This window comes from Helianthus annuus, chromosome 16, assembly GCF_002127325.2.
Source record: "Helianthus annuus cultivar XRQ/B chromosome 16, HanXRQr2.0-SUNRISE, whole genome shotgun sequence".
Taxonomy (NCBI): domain Eukaryota; kingdom Viridiplantae; phylum Streptophyta; class Magnoliopsida; order Asterales; family Asteraceae; genus Helianthus; species Helianthus annuus.
The window spans coordinates 14042351-14060719 of record NC_035448.2 but is presented as its reverse complement, the minus strand read 5'-3'; the positions used below and the strand labels follow the sequence as shown (position 1 = coordinate 14060719).

At 39.5% G+C, this 18369-nt stretch overlaps 1 protein-coding gene and 1 non-coding gene across 2 annotated transcripts; both read right to left on the bottom strand.

The window, feature by feature from the left end:
• Positions 1-7236: 7236 nt before the first annotated feature.
• Positions 7237-7342, bottom strand: LOC118488613. Its single transcript, XR_004885157.1, has one exon. It is a non-coding gene; the product is annotated as a small nucleolar RNA R71 (small nucleolar RNA).
• A 7469-nt stretch (positions 7343-14811) lies between these two features.
• LOC110918099 (eukaryotic translation initiation factor 5A) lies at positions 14812-16980 on the bottom strand. Its single transcript, XM_022162476.2, has 5 exons — positions 16774-16980; positions 15837-15959; positions 15698-15754; positions 15541-15615; positions 14812-15057 (listed from the first exon to the last, which is right to left on the bottom strand). Exons 1-5 carry the CDS (start codon positions 16894-16896, stop codon positions 14956-14958), a joined length of 480 nt encoding a protein of 159 aa, XP_022018168.1. The 5' UTR covers positions 16897-16980; the 3' UTR covers positions 14812-14955.
• Positions 16981-18369: the final 1389 nt, after the last annotated feature.

The window sequence follows — 18369 nt, the reverse complement described above, 5'->3', positions numbered from 1 at the left end:
AAACCACTAGAAAACCCTAATTAAGACACCCAAGCATGTCAATTAAGCAAGTAGGTAGGCATGTCAATCAAGCAGGTAGGTAGGCATGTCAATCAAACAGGTAGGTAGGCATGTCAATCAAGCCGGTAGGTAGGCATGTCAAGCAGGTAGGTAGGCATGTCAATCAAGCAGGTAGGTAGGCATGTTAAGCAGGTAGGTAGGCATGTCAAGCAGGTAGGTTGGCATGTCAATCAAGCAGGTAGGTAGGCATGTCAATCAAGCAGGTAGGTAGGCATGTCAAGCAGGTAGGTAGGCATGTCAAGCAGGTAGGTAGGCATGTCAATCAAGCAGGTAGGTAGGCATGTCAAGCAGGTCGGTAGGCATGTCAAGCAGGTAGGTAGGCATGTCCCAAAAATTAGTATAAATAGAGGACATTGGAACTTGATCTGGGAAGTTGAAACGACGCTCATAAGTTCTGTGTACGTCGAGTTATAGTTAAATCAGTCCACAACACACACTAATTCACGAAGTGCTGCCACAATCAGGGTAATAACTCGATCGCTATTACGATTCATTGTCCGATCGATCAATATATCCAATGGATGTTTAAGTGCTGCCCACATTAGGGTTATACTTTGTCGTTCGTCGTTAATTCGATGGATGTTTAAGTATCGCACTTTGTCGTTCGTTGTGAGAATTTGATCTCGTGAGTTATCGTAAATGCTGTATTAAGTTACTAACCTAGTTTGTGTGCATGTTATTTAAATTAGGTTAAAAGATTAATCAGTAGTCTAAACTCTGCCCATATAAATCTAAAAAAAAAATTAGCACAAGGTAGCTTCACTTTGGAGTTATTAAGGTACGGATCCTTACCCCACTCTTTATTGCTTCATATTCAAATTGTTATAAAACCACTAAATTACTATATCTGTTAAAAACTCCTCACGTCTTTGATTATCGATTCATTTGACAGTCCGTTCGATTCCTATCCTAATCATTTGATTTAGCTTTCATGTCATGCGATAGTATTATGTTATACTCATTATCGCATGTTCCAATATATGTTCCGTTTTGTTATGAAAATAAGTCTTATAAGTTATGTGAATAAGACCATTTGTACTCTGATACCCTGAGTATCGCTTCTCGTGGAGTGTCCCACGAGCATGTTGTTGTGGCATCAACATCATGTGCTCCATCCGTGACGGAGAGATCAGTTCACGGCGTCTCTTAAGTACAAGTGTGGTACATAAGGCTATTAGGAGGCGTATGGATCGATCCTAGGATTTAAGTATAAGGAGGTGGATAACGGGTATGCCAATTCGCCATCTCATGTGATAATTATGCAGGAGTAGCTACCTGTGTATTGTCACGTTTTAAGTTTGCTCATGGGTACATCCGTAAGATATGAATATGAAATTATGTTCTTGCATCGTATCATAAAGTTCCATCCGGATAAGATTTCATATAAAGCATTATCTGTTATTTGAGCCTAAAATTCCGTACTGAGCATTCGGCTCATTCCGTAAACTTTTTGTATATACAGGTCCACAGGTTACTTTGGGAGGGGAAAAGAGAGAAGAATAAAGCCTAGGAATAAATCTGAAGATGTTAGTTAATTAAGATGAATGTCTCCGCTTGTATATTAATCTTAATGGTCGTGTGGTTGTATCCTTATCAAATAAATAAATGGAATTATGACTTTTGTTTATGTTACCGTTATTGTGACACGTCAGCCCTTCCGGGTTGGGGTGTTACAGTAACGTCCAATCCTTCGTACCAACCAATACTGTCTGCTTTGCCAACAAGGAGCTCACGGTTTGGTATTTGGCTGCCCAAGTAGAGACCGCCCACGAGATCACCCCACACTTGACAAGGTTGCTGGTATCTAAGGTTGGACATGCCTTATGACCTAGTATCTATGTAGTTAATATCCGGATATATCAGTGATACTGATATATCGGTTATCGGTCCCCTGTCAAGATATCAAGATATCGGTCCGAATATCAGTACCGATAATATCGGCAATATTGACCGATATCTGATCGATATATCACCGATTTTCCCGATATCAGTACCTTTCTTCTTATCTTAGTTCTACCATTCGTCTTTTTTACTTATTGCTGCTATTAGTGTTTTAAGTCTTAATTGTTAGTTGTTACTGTTAAATGTTAGTGTTTTAAGTCTTAGTCAAATCCTACTTGCTACAATTATTAGTGTTTTGCAAGTTGCAAAAGGTTAATTTGTTAAATGTAGGAAAGTATACTGAATTGTTAGTGTTAAATTGCCATATATATAAATTTAGCATGATATTAAAATTACCGATATCCCACCGTGATTAACCGATATCTCAAATATCGGTCCTTGACCGATACACGATATTACTTAGCCCAGTATATCAACAAATGGACAGAACGAAATGGGATTTGCCTAGATGTCAACGTACCATGCTAAACTTGCATATTGGCATGTGGATAACTAAGCTCACTAGATAGCACAATCAGAAGTACAGACAACATACATCATAACATGTTATGACTGCAAAGACAACTAAAACCAAATAAATTTTCAAGATTCAGGAATCAACACTTGCTTACTTCATAAGACTAGAGGGTATGGAGAGCCCCATCCTCAAGAGGATGGGCCGCCACGTAGGAAGGGCTTGAGGGTGATGGACCTAGGGGGGTGGGGGATGAAGCTTTTATATATATATGTATGTATGTATGTATAGGTAATGTGAGAGAAGGAGATAGGAGAGAGGCACGACAACACCGGCTGGTGGGAACCGATTGTGACGGGCCGACCCTATGGGGGGTATTTTTCCCGAATTTTTTGGCGATGCATTTGCGCAAGGATCAACGCGTCGCCTTGGAGGTGGTCGATCGGTTTGGACAAAAAAACTCAATGTCCTTTTCCATTTGCCTCGCCACTTGCATCTCGTTAAACTTTTTGTTTTCAGCGACGCGTTCTTTCATAGTCTCCAAACGTTGGTGGCCGAGGTCTAGATTGTCTTGGAGACGACGGTTCATCTACTCGAAATCTTCCTTCAACTCGAGATTGGAAGACGACTCCACCGGGCTTTTCCCGGTTCGCTTATCTTTTCTTCTATCGGGCGGTTGGACCAACTCTTCTTCAAGTTGCTCGTCAACATCCACAACATTTAGATCGACATTGTGGGCATCGGAAGTTGGTGTTTCAGAGTCAACGGAGGATGATGTTTTTGATCGTTTAGCTCTACGTCTACTACTCGACGTCATGGTCACTACGCCCGCCCACTTTGGACTTTTTCATAGTAGTTCCCAACACTTATAGTATGGGAAAACGCCTTTCGTTTTCTCGTACTCTTCCATAGTCCTCGTTAAAACCCTGACGTCACTTTCTCCGCTCGGCCGATTATCGTAGTTACGTTGATAAACTTCTTGGAAGGAGTGGCACTTGTTGTTGATGTCGGTCCATTTGCTAGAAATGGAATCCTTGTCACGATGTTCACCCTTACCTCACGTGCTATAAAAGAGTGCACGAATCCTATTCCAAAATTCGGGACCCGTTTGAAAGTTTGCTACAAATAGAAAAAAAAGTTGTACGTTAAAAATAAAATAAAATAAAATCGACTTGTAGAAAAAAAAAAGTAAAAAAATATAAAAACTTACCAACATCGGGGTCCTCCGAAACATCGACCCACGCCCGAACCAACGTGAATTCCTCATCCTTCGACTAAATAACGTAAGTATGCTTACGACGAGGTTGGGTCGGTTCCTTCTTTTTATGCGACCTTTTGCCGCGTTTCGATGTCTCTCGCTCCGGTTCGGGTTGCGTCTCCGGCACGATATCCACATCGGGTTCGGGTTGTTGTTGTGATGGTTAAGAGCTGCCGGCTTGGCCAAAGCCAATAGCAGGTGGCACGAAAGGATTAGCGCCACTCAAGAAAGCCACGTACGATAACATGTTCGGGTCCATATCTTGAAGGTTAAAGGGTTGTTGCGGTTTGGTTGTGTTCGGGTTCCTAGGTCTTGAGAGGACACCAAATGGGGGTCGAATGGGTTCATATTTTTATAAAATGTAGAAGTAGTAGAGAGAAAGTTTGATGGAGTGTGAATTTTTTTATAAAAAAAGTGGAAGACAAGTGGGGATTTTGTACTCTTAAATGGCATTTAAAAAAATATTTAAACCAAGTTATCGTTGCAACGGTCATCTCTTTCCCCAAGGCACAAATTAGGCGTGTTTCAAAAAACGCCAAACACAATTTTCTCTCGAATCACGCCCCAAAACGCTGAGGGGGGCGGAGCCGAGGCGTTTTCCGGCGTTATTGGGCTTTTTTTTATGGATCACGCCCGAGTACGAGTGGTCTAAGAAAACGACATGTGTCCTCTAACATTGTAATTTATAGATTTATATTTCTCAATTATCAACCAGTAAGTCATTTGGAAAGCCCCAAATCTTCACTTTTGGAAATGACTTATTGACTTTTTCAAAAAGTTAATAAGTCAATTGGTCATTTACAAACTCAATCCCAAACACCTTCTAAATCTATTAGACCATGCGTAGTGGTTTGATTAATAATGCCCCCACTCTGGGGCGTTTTCTGCCATGTGACAGTCCAGTCAGCTGACGGGTGGTCCGTAGGACAACCCTTAAAAGGTTTAATACAACGCATAGTCTACACTTTATTCGGTTAATTGCTTGAAATAGATAACCACTTTGTGTTGGGTTATGCAGGTGCTAAAGTGCTCAAAAGGTGGGTTTTAGGAGGCACGGATGGATACTAGAAGTTGCGGGACTTAAAAAGAGCGAAAGAATGGAAAGATGGAGAAGTCATGGAAGGAAATAAAGCTCAGGACCGTAAGCTACGCCACCAGGTCGTAGCTTACGGCCCCCATCCAATGCAAAAATGATCCGCCGTAAGACAGGAGCAACTTGGCGTAAAGAACACTGACTGCCGTAAGCTACGGTGGTCTGCCGTAGCTTACGGCTCCTAGCTGACTTGTTGACCTGCTGCCTGCCGTAAGCTACGGCTGGAGCCGTAGCTTACGGCTCCGACTGATCCAAACTTGTAACATCCGCATTTATTGGCCATTTTATGGAGATTTATGATGCCTAATCATGCAATTTCGGTTACTACTTGGCTAGAACGAGTTGGGAAGTATATGAAGAGCACTTGGAAGCTAAGAAACATATCTTGGAACTATCTTTTCACTAAATTCTTGTCTAGTTTTTTGTTGGTGAACAATATTTTCCATTTCTTGCATTATGTTAGTTAAAGCCATGAGTGGCTAGATATTTGGGTGATTATCTTGTGTTGAAGGTTTGAGTAAGACTATGTGTTTTCATTTCATATTTCTAGAATAACAATTGCTTTTTATTTGAATTGATTGTTATGGTGTATGATTGATTGTTAGTAACTTGTTGATTCTTATGTTGAACTAATTAGAAACCATACGTTCTTGGTGCCTTTGGCAATCGGGATATCATGGGTATAGTTAGGTTTGGGTAAGGGTTGATTGATCATCGGGTGATAACCTCACGTTCTCGGAATCTGAGTACTTAGTCCCCTTTCATCACTGCAATTGATTATATATGAACTATGTCTATGTAGTTCTTTCTAGTGAAATATTAACACAGACGTCGAACCAAACCGGAAACTCAAGATAGTCATTTGTCTCTCAACTGTTTACAATCCAAATTTTCATTTTGCAAATTAGTTAATTAATCTTAGTTTTTTAAAACCAATCAAATCAAACCAACTCTTGAATTTTGTTTTTCTTGCAATTAGTTTAATTTAGTTAACTTAGAGAAGCACTTCAAATAGCACATTTTCCACAAACTCCCTGTGTTCGATACCCACTTGCCACTATTTACATAGTTGTTCTTGGGATTAAATTTGCGTGACCACGACATCACGTCAAATTTTGGCGCCGTTGCCGGGGAGTAGTGCGCAACGTGTGTTATTTTTGTTCTTGCTTTGAGTTTGTTATTTTTTTTTCTGGTTTACGCTGGGTGTGTTAGTGTGCAGGTATTGACAGGTGCATGTGTACTAGGAGCTCTCACAAGCTATCACCATTGGCGTTTGATCCGGAAATCGAGCGAACTTTGCGAGCAAACAGAATTTTGCTAAGAGAAAATACAATCAGCAGTTCACTAACAACACCAATTACACCGATTACACCACTTCGATACATGGATCCACCACCACCACCACCCACTACGGGTGAATCCACCTCATCATTTATACCAACATCCACTCAACCCTCACCAAATACTACCATTCCACCAAATACTACCGAACCCACCATACTTCAAAATGTTACACCAACCAACACCACACAGCCCATTACTACCCAAGAAGAACCAACCGTCACATTTAACCCTTCCACTACTATACCACCATTGTCCCATTTTTCCCGGGTGCGGGTCCGTCATATTCGAGCCATACTATAGCACCAATTTCGTCTATTGTCCATGCTACACCGTATCGACCACCAAATCAATCGGGTTTCCAATACTCGACTATTCCATTTGGGCAATCATCGGGAATTCAAGGAGATGGGTATGATGAAGGTTATGAGGAGTTTGAAGGTTTTGATGAAGATGGGTACGGTTATGGGGGTGATGGAGAGCAAGGGGAGTACGGTTATATGCAAGGCCAAGTGCAAATTATTCCAAATGTTGGTGGGGTGCAACAACAACAACTCATACCTCAACATATTAGGCCAAGGCCACAAGGGCCGCAATTGCAACGTCCGGTTCCTTTGCAACAAGTTCGACCACAACAGGTGCAACCGCAAATTCAAAGGCCAATTCAACAACCAATGGTACCACAAGGGCCCATGCAAAGACCAATGGGTCAAGTTCGTCCACGAGGTCGATTTGGTGTGCCAAGGAGGCATCTTAGGGAAAATGCAAGGGGAATTGAAGCACATTTTAGACCGGTGATAACGCACAATCCTTCACCGGTGGTTATTCCTTATAACAACCAAGGGAGAACTTTTGAAGTAAGAACCAATTCTTTACAAAGTTTGCCGAAATACAAGGGGCTAGCAACGGAGGAGCCTTATTTCCATTTGGAGGCATATGACTCAATTTGCAATACTCTTGGGAGTCAAGGTTTTTCGGCCGATGATATCAAGTTGGTATTATTTCAATTTTCTTTGGAGGACAAGGCAAAGAATTGGTTCTACACTTTGCCTTCGGCATCTATTTATACTTGGGCGGAAATGCAACAAATTTTCCTAGACGAGTTTTATACCGCCCAAAAGACCAATGATGCTAGGAAGGGGTTGAGGAGTTTCCAACAACAACAAGGCGAAATGTTCCATGAAGCCTTCGAGCGCTTTAATATGATGATCAAAAATTGTCCTCATCATGGGATTGAACTTTGGGAGTTGATGAATGCCTTCCACGAGGGGTTGTGTGCCGAGGATGCACGTGACTTAATGTCCATCACAAATGGGACTTTTGGCACAAATTATGAAGATGAGGATCGGGAGTTCTTGGAACAAATGGCCATTACCTCAAGGAGGAAAGCCCAAGCATCAAGGAGAGCATGACCGGCTGTCACGAGATCGCAAGTTCATGCAGTTGACGATGGTAATGTTCAAACTACTAATCAAATTTATGATGTTTGTACTATTTGCAATGAAATAGGTCATGCAGCTGAAAATTGCCAAGGAGGTGATGGGCAATATGAAGAGGTTCATGCTGTGCAAGGTCAAGGAGGGGGTGGTAGAAACTATAATATGAATTCTAACATTTACCACCCCGGGTTGAGAAATCACCCAAACTTTCGGTATGGGAACCCGTCAAATCAAGCTAACCCGAATTTCCAAGGAAACCAAGGATTTCAAAGGCAATATCAAACGGGTTAAAGCTCTTCGGGTGGAAACGAAGTGATGGAGATGTTGAAAGCGATGCAAGTTGAAATGCAACGAATGAATCGACGTGATGAGGTTCGGATGCAAAAGGACGAGGCCCGTGATAAAGCTATTCAAACTTTGACTACTCAAATGGGTCAACTTGCGAGTGAAGTGGCAATTTTGAAGAAAGCAAAAGGCCAGCTACCAAGTGATACGGTGACAAATCCCAAGAATATAAAAAGCGTTAATATCAATGTGGTAAGCACCGTTCCTAGTACCGAATTTAATGAAAAATGTCTAACTTCTTCGTGTCAAATGAATGCAGGTTTGGAAAAAGATGCCGAAGTCGAGAATGATAAAGAATATGGAGTACCAATCGTGCCTATCCGCGTGGGAAAATTAAAAATCCCTCACGCATTGTTGGACTACGGGGCAAGCATGAGTGTGCTACCAAGCGATCTATATGATATGTACGACTTTGGTCCGCTTGAAGATATAGACACTATGGTGAGCTTGGCGGATGAAAGTTGGAGGCGTCCACGGGGAATGGTTAGGAATGTTAAGATTCAGTTGGGAGAGTTTGAATACCCGGTGGATTTCCTAGTTTTGGACTATGCTTCTACCAACATGGCATCACAACCAAGGGTAATTTTAGGTCGACCGTTTCTATACACGGCAAATGCTCAAATTAATTGTAGAGACGAGATTATTACCATGACCGAAAAGAACCGTAAGTTGTCTTTTGATGTTCAAACTAGAGTGATTAGTTATGAGTCCATTGAGGGGAAGGGTGGTGAGTCTAGTGATTGTATGAAAAATGTGTTTCAAAGAATGAGAAAAAAGCACCCACCGGACCGTGAAGAAACACATATGGGGTCAAGCAAGAGCGTATTTGATTACCCACCGAGTCAAAACAAGATGGATGCATTTTGCTCAATGGCACAAGGAATTGATGGAAGTGATAGGAACCGGTTCTTTGAGCCACCATAAATGGGGGTGGCACGGTCTGGCTGAAGACCTCGAAACTTAGCGCTGCTCGGGAGGCAACCCGGGGTTTTATATTGATCTTGCTATTTTTATTTTTCTATGTTTCAGGGCCATGGTAACACTCAAGTGTGGGGAAGATGTGCGGAGATTGGTGTGAAGGTAGTGAGAGGAAGTCAGATTTTTTACAACATTTGTTGTATCAAACTTCACCAGGTCGATGTACTCTTTCCTTAGTCTTGTTGTGTTCTTTAGCTTTGAAATATAGTTAGTTAGTTGCTTGCTTTAGTTTATGGTTGGGAGGTAGGGTGGTGTTTTGATGTTGATGTGTTTGTTGGGTTGTGAAAGTTGGTGGTGTTTTTAGAAATAAAATAATAAAAAAAAAATTTGGGGTCAAGATGCAAAGCAAATATGGGTGTTTTTGTTGAAAGCGATCTTTCCTTCAAAACCATACATTGGGACAATGTATCCCAAGTGTGGGGATGGGGGAAATTTTTGAGAAATTCAAAAATTTTTGCAAATCCAAGCGAAAAGTGTAAAAATTTGAAAACTTGATATTGTACCATTTAACACACCGACACCCATTCTTAGCTTTTTCTTGGTGAGAATTAAACCACATATGAGAGTTAATTCTTTGCTTGAGTGGCGGTGTGTGTAGTGTGTAAATAGAACTTGTGTGTGAATGCTTGTTAAATCCTAGAGTTGGCATGCTTTTGAAGATGATAAGGGACTTTTAGGATGCCTAGTCTAGATGTGTGAGAGTGCGGGATTGGTGGGTTGGACCTCATACGTTACATATATGAGCTTGGTATTGTGAGGGGTGGGGGTTTGGTCCATAGAAAGCTATGTTTGAGCCTTAAGCCATTCGATTGAAACCCAAAGCCTACTTCCTATATAAATTATACCCTATTGAGATGACCCGGTTTAGGAATTTAGTTGTGATTGTGATATCTTTGTATATATTGTTGAGTTTTATGTGTTATGAAAAAAAAAAGAGAGAAAAATATGAGAAAAATACAAAAAGAAGTTATTAGTACAATAGTAGTTAGAAGTTTATGATGTTTTGGTACATAGTCGTTTGCTTTGGAAATAAAACCGGGTCAAATCAAAATTAGCTCTTATATATATGTTCCACCATTTTCCTACCTTTGCACCTAGCCCCATAACAACCCGTAAGTTCCTTTGATTCAAAAGCATGTTAGATATTGGTTAGGAGAAAACTTGATTTTCATACAAGCTTATTGTCGCACACACACACATATACGCATTGAGTGGTTTAGCATAACTTGGTAATTTTTCTTGTCACCGAGAGTTTTTGTGAGGGGTGTGTTTTGTGGTATGATAAAAAGTTAGTAAAAGGACGGCACTTTAGTTTGATTCGCATAATTGGTCGCTTATGGTTAAAAATAGTTTTTGAAGTGGTTACTTGGGACAAGCAACGGGTAAGTGTGGGGATGTGACGGGTGGTCCGTAGGACAACCCTTAAAAGGTTTAATACAACGCATAGTCTACACTTTATTCGGTTAATTGCTTGAAATAGATAACCACTTTGTGTTGGGTTATGCAGGTGCTAAAGTGCTCAAAAGGTGGGTTTTAGGAGGCACGGATGGATACTAGAAGTTGCGGGACTTAAAAAGAGCGAAAGAATGGAAAGATGGAGAAGTCATGGAAGGAAATAAAGCTCAGGACCGTAAGCTACGCCACCAGGCCGTAGCTTACGGCCCCCATCCAATGCAAAAATGATCCGCCGTAAGACAGGAGCAACTTGGCGTAAAGAACACTGACTGCCGTAAGCTACGGTGGTCTGCCGTAGCTTACGGCTCCAAGCTGACTTGTTGACCTGCTGCCTGCCGTAAGCTACGGCTGGAGCCGTAGCTTACGGCTCCGACTGATCCAAACTTGTAACATCCGCATTTATTGGCCATTTTATGGAGATTTATGATGCCTAATCATGCAATTTCGGTTACTACTTGGCTAGAACGAGTTGGGAAGTATATGAAGAGCACTTGGAAGCTAAGAAACATATCTTGGAACTATCTTTTCACTAAATTCTTGTCTAGTTTTTTGTTGGTGAACAATATTTTCCATTTCTTGCATTATGTTAGTTAAAGCCATGAGTGGCTAGATATTTGGGTGATTATCTTGTGTTGAAGGTTTGAGTAAGACTATGTGTTTTCATTTCATATTTCTAGAATAACAATTGCTTTTTATTTGAATTGATTGTTATGGTGTATGATTGATTGTTAGTAACTTGTTGATTCTTATGTTGAACTAATTAGAAACCATACGTTCTTGGTGCCGTTGGCAATCGGGATATCATGGGTATAGTTAGGTTTGGGTAAGGGTTGATTGATCATCGGGTGATAACCTCACGTTCTCGGAATCTGAGTACTTAGTCCCCTTTCATCACTGCAATTGATTATATATGAACTATGTCTATGTAGTTCTTTCTAGTGAAATATTAACACAGACGTCGAACCAAACCGGAAACTCAAGATAGTCATTTGTCTCTCAACTGTTTACAATCCAAATTTTCATTTTGCAAATTAGTTAATTAATCTTAGTTTTTTAAAACCAATCAAATCAAACCAACTCTTGAATTTTGTTTTTCTTGCAATTAGTTTAATTTAGTTAACTTAGAGAAGCACTTCAAATAGCACATTTTCCACAAACTCCATGTGTTCGATACCCACTTGCCACTATTTATATAGTTGTTCTTGGGATTAAATTTGCGTGACCACGACATCACGTCATTAGCATGGGGGCATTATTGGGTGTTTTTGCAAAAGTGATGTAGTGGGAATAATGCCCAATAACGCACATCCAATCATTACACAATTATTTATTTTTTTTAAATTAAAAACTTAAAATACTTCATTAAATTAAAAAAAATTACAATACTAGAAATAAAAAAAATAAAAACCGACTAAAAAACGAAAATAAAAAAAGAGATAGAGTTAAAAAAAAGATGATAATCTAAAGTCCGTATTTTTCCCGAAGTTTTTGGCGGTGCATTTGCGTAACGATCAACGCGTCGCCTTGGAGAGTTGGAGGTGGTCGATCGGTTTGAACAAAAACTCTATGTCCTTTTCCGTTTGCCTCGCCACTTGCATCTCGTTAAACTTTTTGTTTTCGGCGACTCGTTCTTTCATAGTCTTCAAACGTTTGTGGCCGAGGTCTCGAATGTCTTGGAGACGACGGTTCATCTCCTCGAAATCTTCCTTCAACTCGAGATCGGAAGACGACTCCACCGGTTTTTCCCGGTTCGCTTATCTTTTCTTCTACCCGGCGGTCGGGCCAACTCTTCAACTTCCTCGTCATCGTCCACAACAACATTTAAATCTACGTTGCGGGCATCGGAAGTTGGTGTTTCAGGGTCAACGGAGGATGACGTTTTCGACCGTTTAGCTTTACGTCTACTACTAGACGTCATGGTCGGTACGCCAGCCCACTTTGGACATTTTCTTAGTAGCTCCCAACATTTATAGTACGTGAAAACGCCTTTCGTTTTCTCGAAATCTTCCATTGCCCTCGTTAAAACACCGACGTCACCTTCTCCACTCGGCCGATTATCGTAGCATCGTTGATAAACTTCTTGGAATGCGTGACACTTGTTGTTGATGTCGGTCCATTTGCTAGAGATGGAATCCTTGTGACGTTGTTCACCTTTTCCCCACGTGCTATAAAAAAGCTCACGAATCCTATTCCAAAATTCTGGACCGGTTTGAAAGTTTGCTACAAAAGGTAAAAAAAATTAGTTGTACGTTAAAAAAAATAATCGACGTGTAGAAAAAAATAAGTATAGAAAAATAACACTTACCCACATCGGGTTCCTCCGAAACATCGACACATGACCGAACCAACGTTTATTCCTCGTCCTTCGTCCAAATAATGTAAGTATGCTTACGACGAGGTTGGTTTGGTTCCTTCTTTTTATGCGACCTTTTACCGCGTGTCGATGTCTCTCGCTCCGGTTCGGGTTGCGTCTCCGGCACGATATCCACCTCGGGTTCGGGTTGTTGTTGGGATGGTTGCGAGCTGCCGAGTTGGGGAAAGTCGTAAGTGTGTGGCATGTAAGGAGCAGAGCCGCTTAAGTAAGCGGCGTACGATAACATGTTCGGATCCATGTCTTGAAGGTTAAAGTTTTGTTGCGGTTGGGTGGTGTTCGGGTTCCCGGGTCTTGACGGAACACCAAAGGGGGTCGGAATGGATTCATGGCTTTATAAAATGTGAAAGAAGTAGAGAGAAAGTTTGATTGTGAGTGGGTTTTTTTTATATAAAGTTGGATGTCAAGTGGGGTTTTTATAGAATTAAATTGGAATAAAAAAAATAAAACATTTAAAGAATGTTACCGTTTGAACAACGGTAAACTCTCGCCCCAATGCACAAAGTTGGCGTGTTTCAAACCACGCTGCTCACCATTTTTTTTGCAAAAAACGCCGAATAACGCCCACGGGGGTGGGAGTTGGGCGAGATTGGGCGTGATTGATGGTGGATTTTGAACATTAAACGTCTGTTACGGGTGGTCTTATTAGCAATGTGTGGATAATATTAGATCATTTTCTCCGTTATGGGTGTTCTTATTAGCAATGTGTAAATAATATTAGATCATTTTCTTATTGGGACCCATTATTAGTTTCTTTCATCATGTAAAAATTTGAATGAATTCTTGTTTATCTACTTCTACCCATGTGGGTAAGAAATAAATGCATTTAATACACGATAAAAAGGGTTCCATTTTTTTAGTTAGAGTTATGTGTATCGGTTTATATGGTTCTAATCAACTAAATTAAATTTTGAAATATCTGTTGTATTATTTTGCTTTGGGAACTTATTATATATGGAGTTTTCTTAGGATTACTTGACTCGTTACTGATTCCACCCCTGCATTCATCGTTATCAAATACCCATAGAGGCACCTTAGTAGTGGCAGAATTTGACCAAAAGTTCCGAGGGGGCGGAAAGTCATGGAACCTAATTTATATATTGTATAAATAGTTAGGCAAAATAATTGAGGAGACAATCCTATATAATTTTAAAATTTTCGGACGAAAAATAGAAAATTTTACACTTCTAACCGAAACATTCAGGGGACGGATGCACCCCCACTTTATACAAGATGTTATTCTCATCAATATTTGAGTGAAAGAATTCACGCTTTCGAATTATTATGTATTTTAAGAAGTAAATTCAATATGTCCAATACTCCTTATATTTCCACCTAGCTTCATGATATATATTCTTATAGTTTAGAACAAATATAATTTACATCAAAATAGAAGGTAAACAACAGTCAATGCGTCGTTACCCCCTTTTTGAATAGCAAAATCAAATCTTTTAAAAACTACAATCATAGATCTCGGGGTCATAACATTACTATACATGACCCTTTGGACTTGACTAAGCAGATCCACAGCCTCTGTTGCAAGGAAACCAAAAGTGTCAAACGCAAATGGGATAAACACGTCTTGGTTGTCAATGCATGCTTTCTCTTGTTTGGTCACTTTGTCGTCCCCAAAGGGGGAAACCCCTATTAGATCTACACAAGCGTGTTTTCCTCTTGTCAATCCAAATACCAAAATGTCGACTGGTCAAAATTCAATGTTAAGCACAAAATTATTATAAAAAAAATTCAAATAGATTTAAAATTTTTATCAACATCAATGAAATTTGTTGAACAATCTTGAAAGCCTAAACCAAACATCTTTTTACGTTTAGCTAGCACCAACTCGGATTCAAATCAATAATAACACAAATCAAGAAGGCTTGGTTCAGAATTTTCACTTGAACCATCTCATGAATGAAAAGTTTAGCTCGTTTTTTTTTTCAAAAAGAAAAAGTTTATATTTATGAAGGTCGTAGCAGATAAAAAATTGTTGGACCCGAAGATGTGAACGAGAAGGGATATAATATAGCCGGTCTTATTAACCAGGCGAGTTCACATTAGCACGAACTTGGCTAGAACATTATACGAGCCAACTAGTTCTTTAAGCTAAATTCGAACGAGTTACAAGCCACAAGTTAAAATAAGCTTATTTAGTTTTGAATCAACAATCTTTCAACGTCTCGTAAACGTCACATTCTCAGCATACAAGCTAGAGGAATTCAAAGTACAGTTTTCTTTCAAATAAATTATAACAGAAAATTATTTAGGGCCAATGTCCTTGAGAGCACAGATCTGCTCCTCTCCCATGGCTGACATCACACTCACAACCAAATCTTTCCCCTCTGCAAATCCATCTTTTATCTGCACATTTAAGCATACATATATTATAGTTAAAGATACAAAAATTATTTAACATACACAAGTTCAGGATTCGACGCCACGCTTGCGTTATGCGCATATAATGTATATATGCGTCAGCCCTCGGGGGCCAAAAGTAAAAATGCACTAATTTTAACGTTATTTTACTAAGTTCGTGAAAATAAAGTTAAAAATTGAGGGACGGTTGATCATGCATCATGTGGTGACGTTGATAGCCGAAAGACAAGGGGGTACATGCATTAATCGGCTTTTGTCCCAATTGCTGAGTGTTATGTGCCTTATGTCCAAGGCTTGATGCAAAACTACTATCGAGCCGGGGGTCTCACTAGAAGCAGCCTCTCTATTATACCCTCCTCAGACCCTATCTTAGCTTGCTATTGGTGGGATTTACTGAGTATGATGATGATGATGAAGTTCAGAATTCATGTCATGATGACAACCAATGTAAAAAAAAAAACAATATACCTGTGTGAGGAGAGTATCATCGGTCGGCAGTTTCAGGTCATCCTTGGTGTTACCGTTTTCGGTCAGCAAACTCACCTGATATAACTCATTAATTATCAAAACCGAACCCATGTTTAAAAAAATTTACTTAATTAAGCGATAACAGAAAGAACCGTACAAATCCATCTTCGGAAATATCAATGAGCTGGTAGTCAGTGCGGCTAACATGAGGGACCTGCAAAATAGGGATAACTTGATTAAAGAAATCCACAATAAGGAACAAAAACGGGAGCTTTACAGAAATCTTGATTACATACATCACAGTTATGGGAAGATGGGACGATATCTTCAAGCTTTTTTCCATTGAAGATGTCGATTGCGACAAAGTGACACTTGGCATGACCGTGCTTGCCAGTCTTAGAGGTGGAAACTTCTACAACCTGGTAAAAATATAAAGAAGTATCATGCGTGTGTCAATTTACAGGTAAACTCACCAAGACAAGATGGCAAGAGTTTTGAGATTGTAAATCAATGCACAAATTCATGATATAACTAAGAAAATATGAGTGTAACGTCCAATCCTTTGTACCAACCAATATTGTCTGCTTTGCCAACAAGGAGCTCACGGCTTGGTATTTGGTTGCCCAAGTAGAGCCGCCCACGAGATCACCCCCACAATTAGCAAAGTTGCTGGTATCTGAGGTTGGACATGCCTTATGACCTAGTAGTATATCAACGATTTGCCTAAAATGTCAAGGAAACATGCTAAACTTGCATATTGGCATGTGGATAACTAAGCTCACTAGATAGCACAATCAGAAGTACAGACAACATACATCATAACATGTTAACCCAGTTTGCCAATTGGATGAAAATGGCAATAAAAATGAAACCTCATGGACCCAGATATAAAAAGTTTCATTTTTGGACTGAAGTGTCAAAAGTGGCATAACCATTTTGGCATTTTACTCGATTTTAAAATATGTTTTTTGCCAAAACAAATGAAAATCATCTTCATATACATAGCCACTAAAATAAGTCTTGCATAAATCAAGCAATCAACTCTACAACAACAACAACAAACACAACCAGAAGGTAACAGATCTAAAACAAACTAATAAATTCTCCACACATAATCAATCAATCCAACTCATCAAAAGTGATCCGACACAACCGTGATCAATTTCCAGATTATCCTAATTGATCATCAAACAACTAAAACGTGATAAAGAAGTTAGAATAGGAAGCACAAACCTTGCAGGCTCTGTTTTTAATAACAATGTGACCGCCTTTGCGGACAGTACCGGCTTGTTGCGGGTAGGTTTTGGAAGCTCCGGCATCGGCCTTTGATTCGAAATGATGCTCTTCATCTGACATGATTGAGTTGAATTGAAGAGAAGAGGAAACTCGAAATGAGATGCAAGTGGGAGAGAGTTGCAGCGGTTATATGTAAGGTTTTAGAGTGTGTTTGTAGGGACAAAGGCAGTGTGACCCGTTGATTTTGATATCGTTTAGCGTTGGAATAACGCTGGGATTGCGAATGTGCGAATCGCCGATTGACTTTTTTTTTTAGGAATAATAAATTTTAATAATGGTTGGTAACCGTCTCAACTTATTAAATAACCAGTGGTGGTCTCATTTTTTCATATATTGTAAACTAATGGACTTTTACTAACAAAACCTTAATTTTTTTTTTGTCTCGTATCCGTTTCGGTTTAGTAAAGGTCAAATGGTTTACAATCTACGAAAAGGTGGGACCACCACCAGTTACTTTTTAAGTTGGGACCGTTGCTGGGCAATGACTGATAGTTAGGATTATTGAAATCCATTATTTCTTTTTTTATGAGAAAGTTGTAAAGATAAGTTAAAGTAACTAGGTTTAAACAAATTCGCCGCGTTGCGGCGAACTTTTTTTTTATTTAGTATGTGTTTACATGCGTTTTGAAATCACTACGAGCGCGTTGCGAACGGAACCGCTGACAAGAATAAAAAGAAAATGTAGAAAAAAACACCAAAAGATAACCGAAAGAAAATCAACCAAAAAAGTTGTATGGTAAAGATATTGTCCGTATGAAACCCATGGTCAGAGATGAGCAAAATCTACTGTTTTAGTACCGGTTCGCTACTGTTTTTTCACCTTCATATACTGGTATTGTAACCGGTATTTTCAGTGACAGTACCGATTCAGTATCGGTGTGTAGTTTTATAATAACAAAATCTAATTTTATTTATTATTAATTAATATCACATATTAATTACATAAGGTGTGGATGTATGTACAATTAAAACTGACAAACCTGTTCTAGTGATCCAATTGTAATCGTTAAAACAAATACACAACCATAGGGAGTTTTCGAAAACTAATCTTTGATGAAAAACCTAAGCTTCACACTTCAATGAATGAACGTCATGCTCATTTTTCTACTTTTGTTTTTACTAACCCGATCAAAAATTGATTCAATCTATTCTCTAGAAATCTGACCGCATTGACGTCCTCCAATCACAATCCAGATACCCAGATTCCATGATATATGACTACCAATCTCTTCAAAGGTTTCTCTTCGCCATCACCCCACGAAGACCATACACATTAGCAATACGAAAATTCACCTCAACCCCCTTTAATTTATCACTAACAATGGTAACAAATCTGCTTTTTATAACATTGTAAATGAAGAAAATTCCCGAGTTCCATATGCACAATAAACCCCCCGAACTGCCCGAATAGTCTACAAATACATGCTCAAAATGATTAGGACCCCAAAAACCTTTACAACAATTTTTTTGACCCATACGAGAATTGGGTTTCTTGTAAAGAGAGAAAATATTTTTTTTAAGATAACACCAACC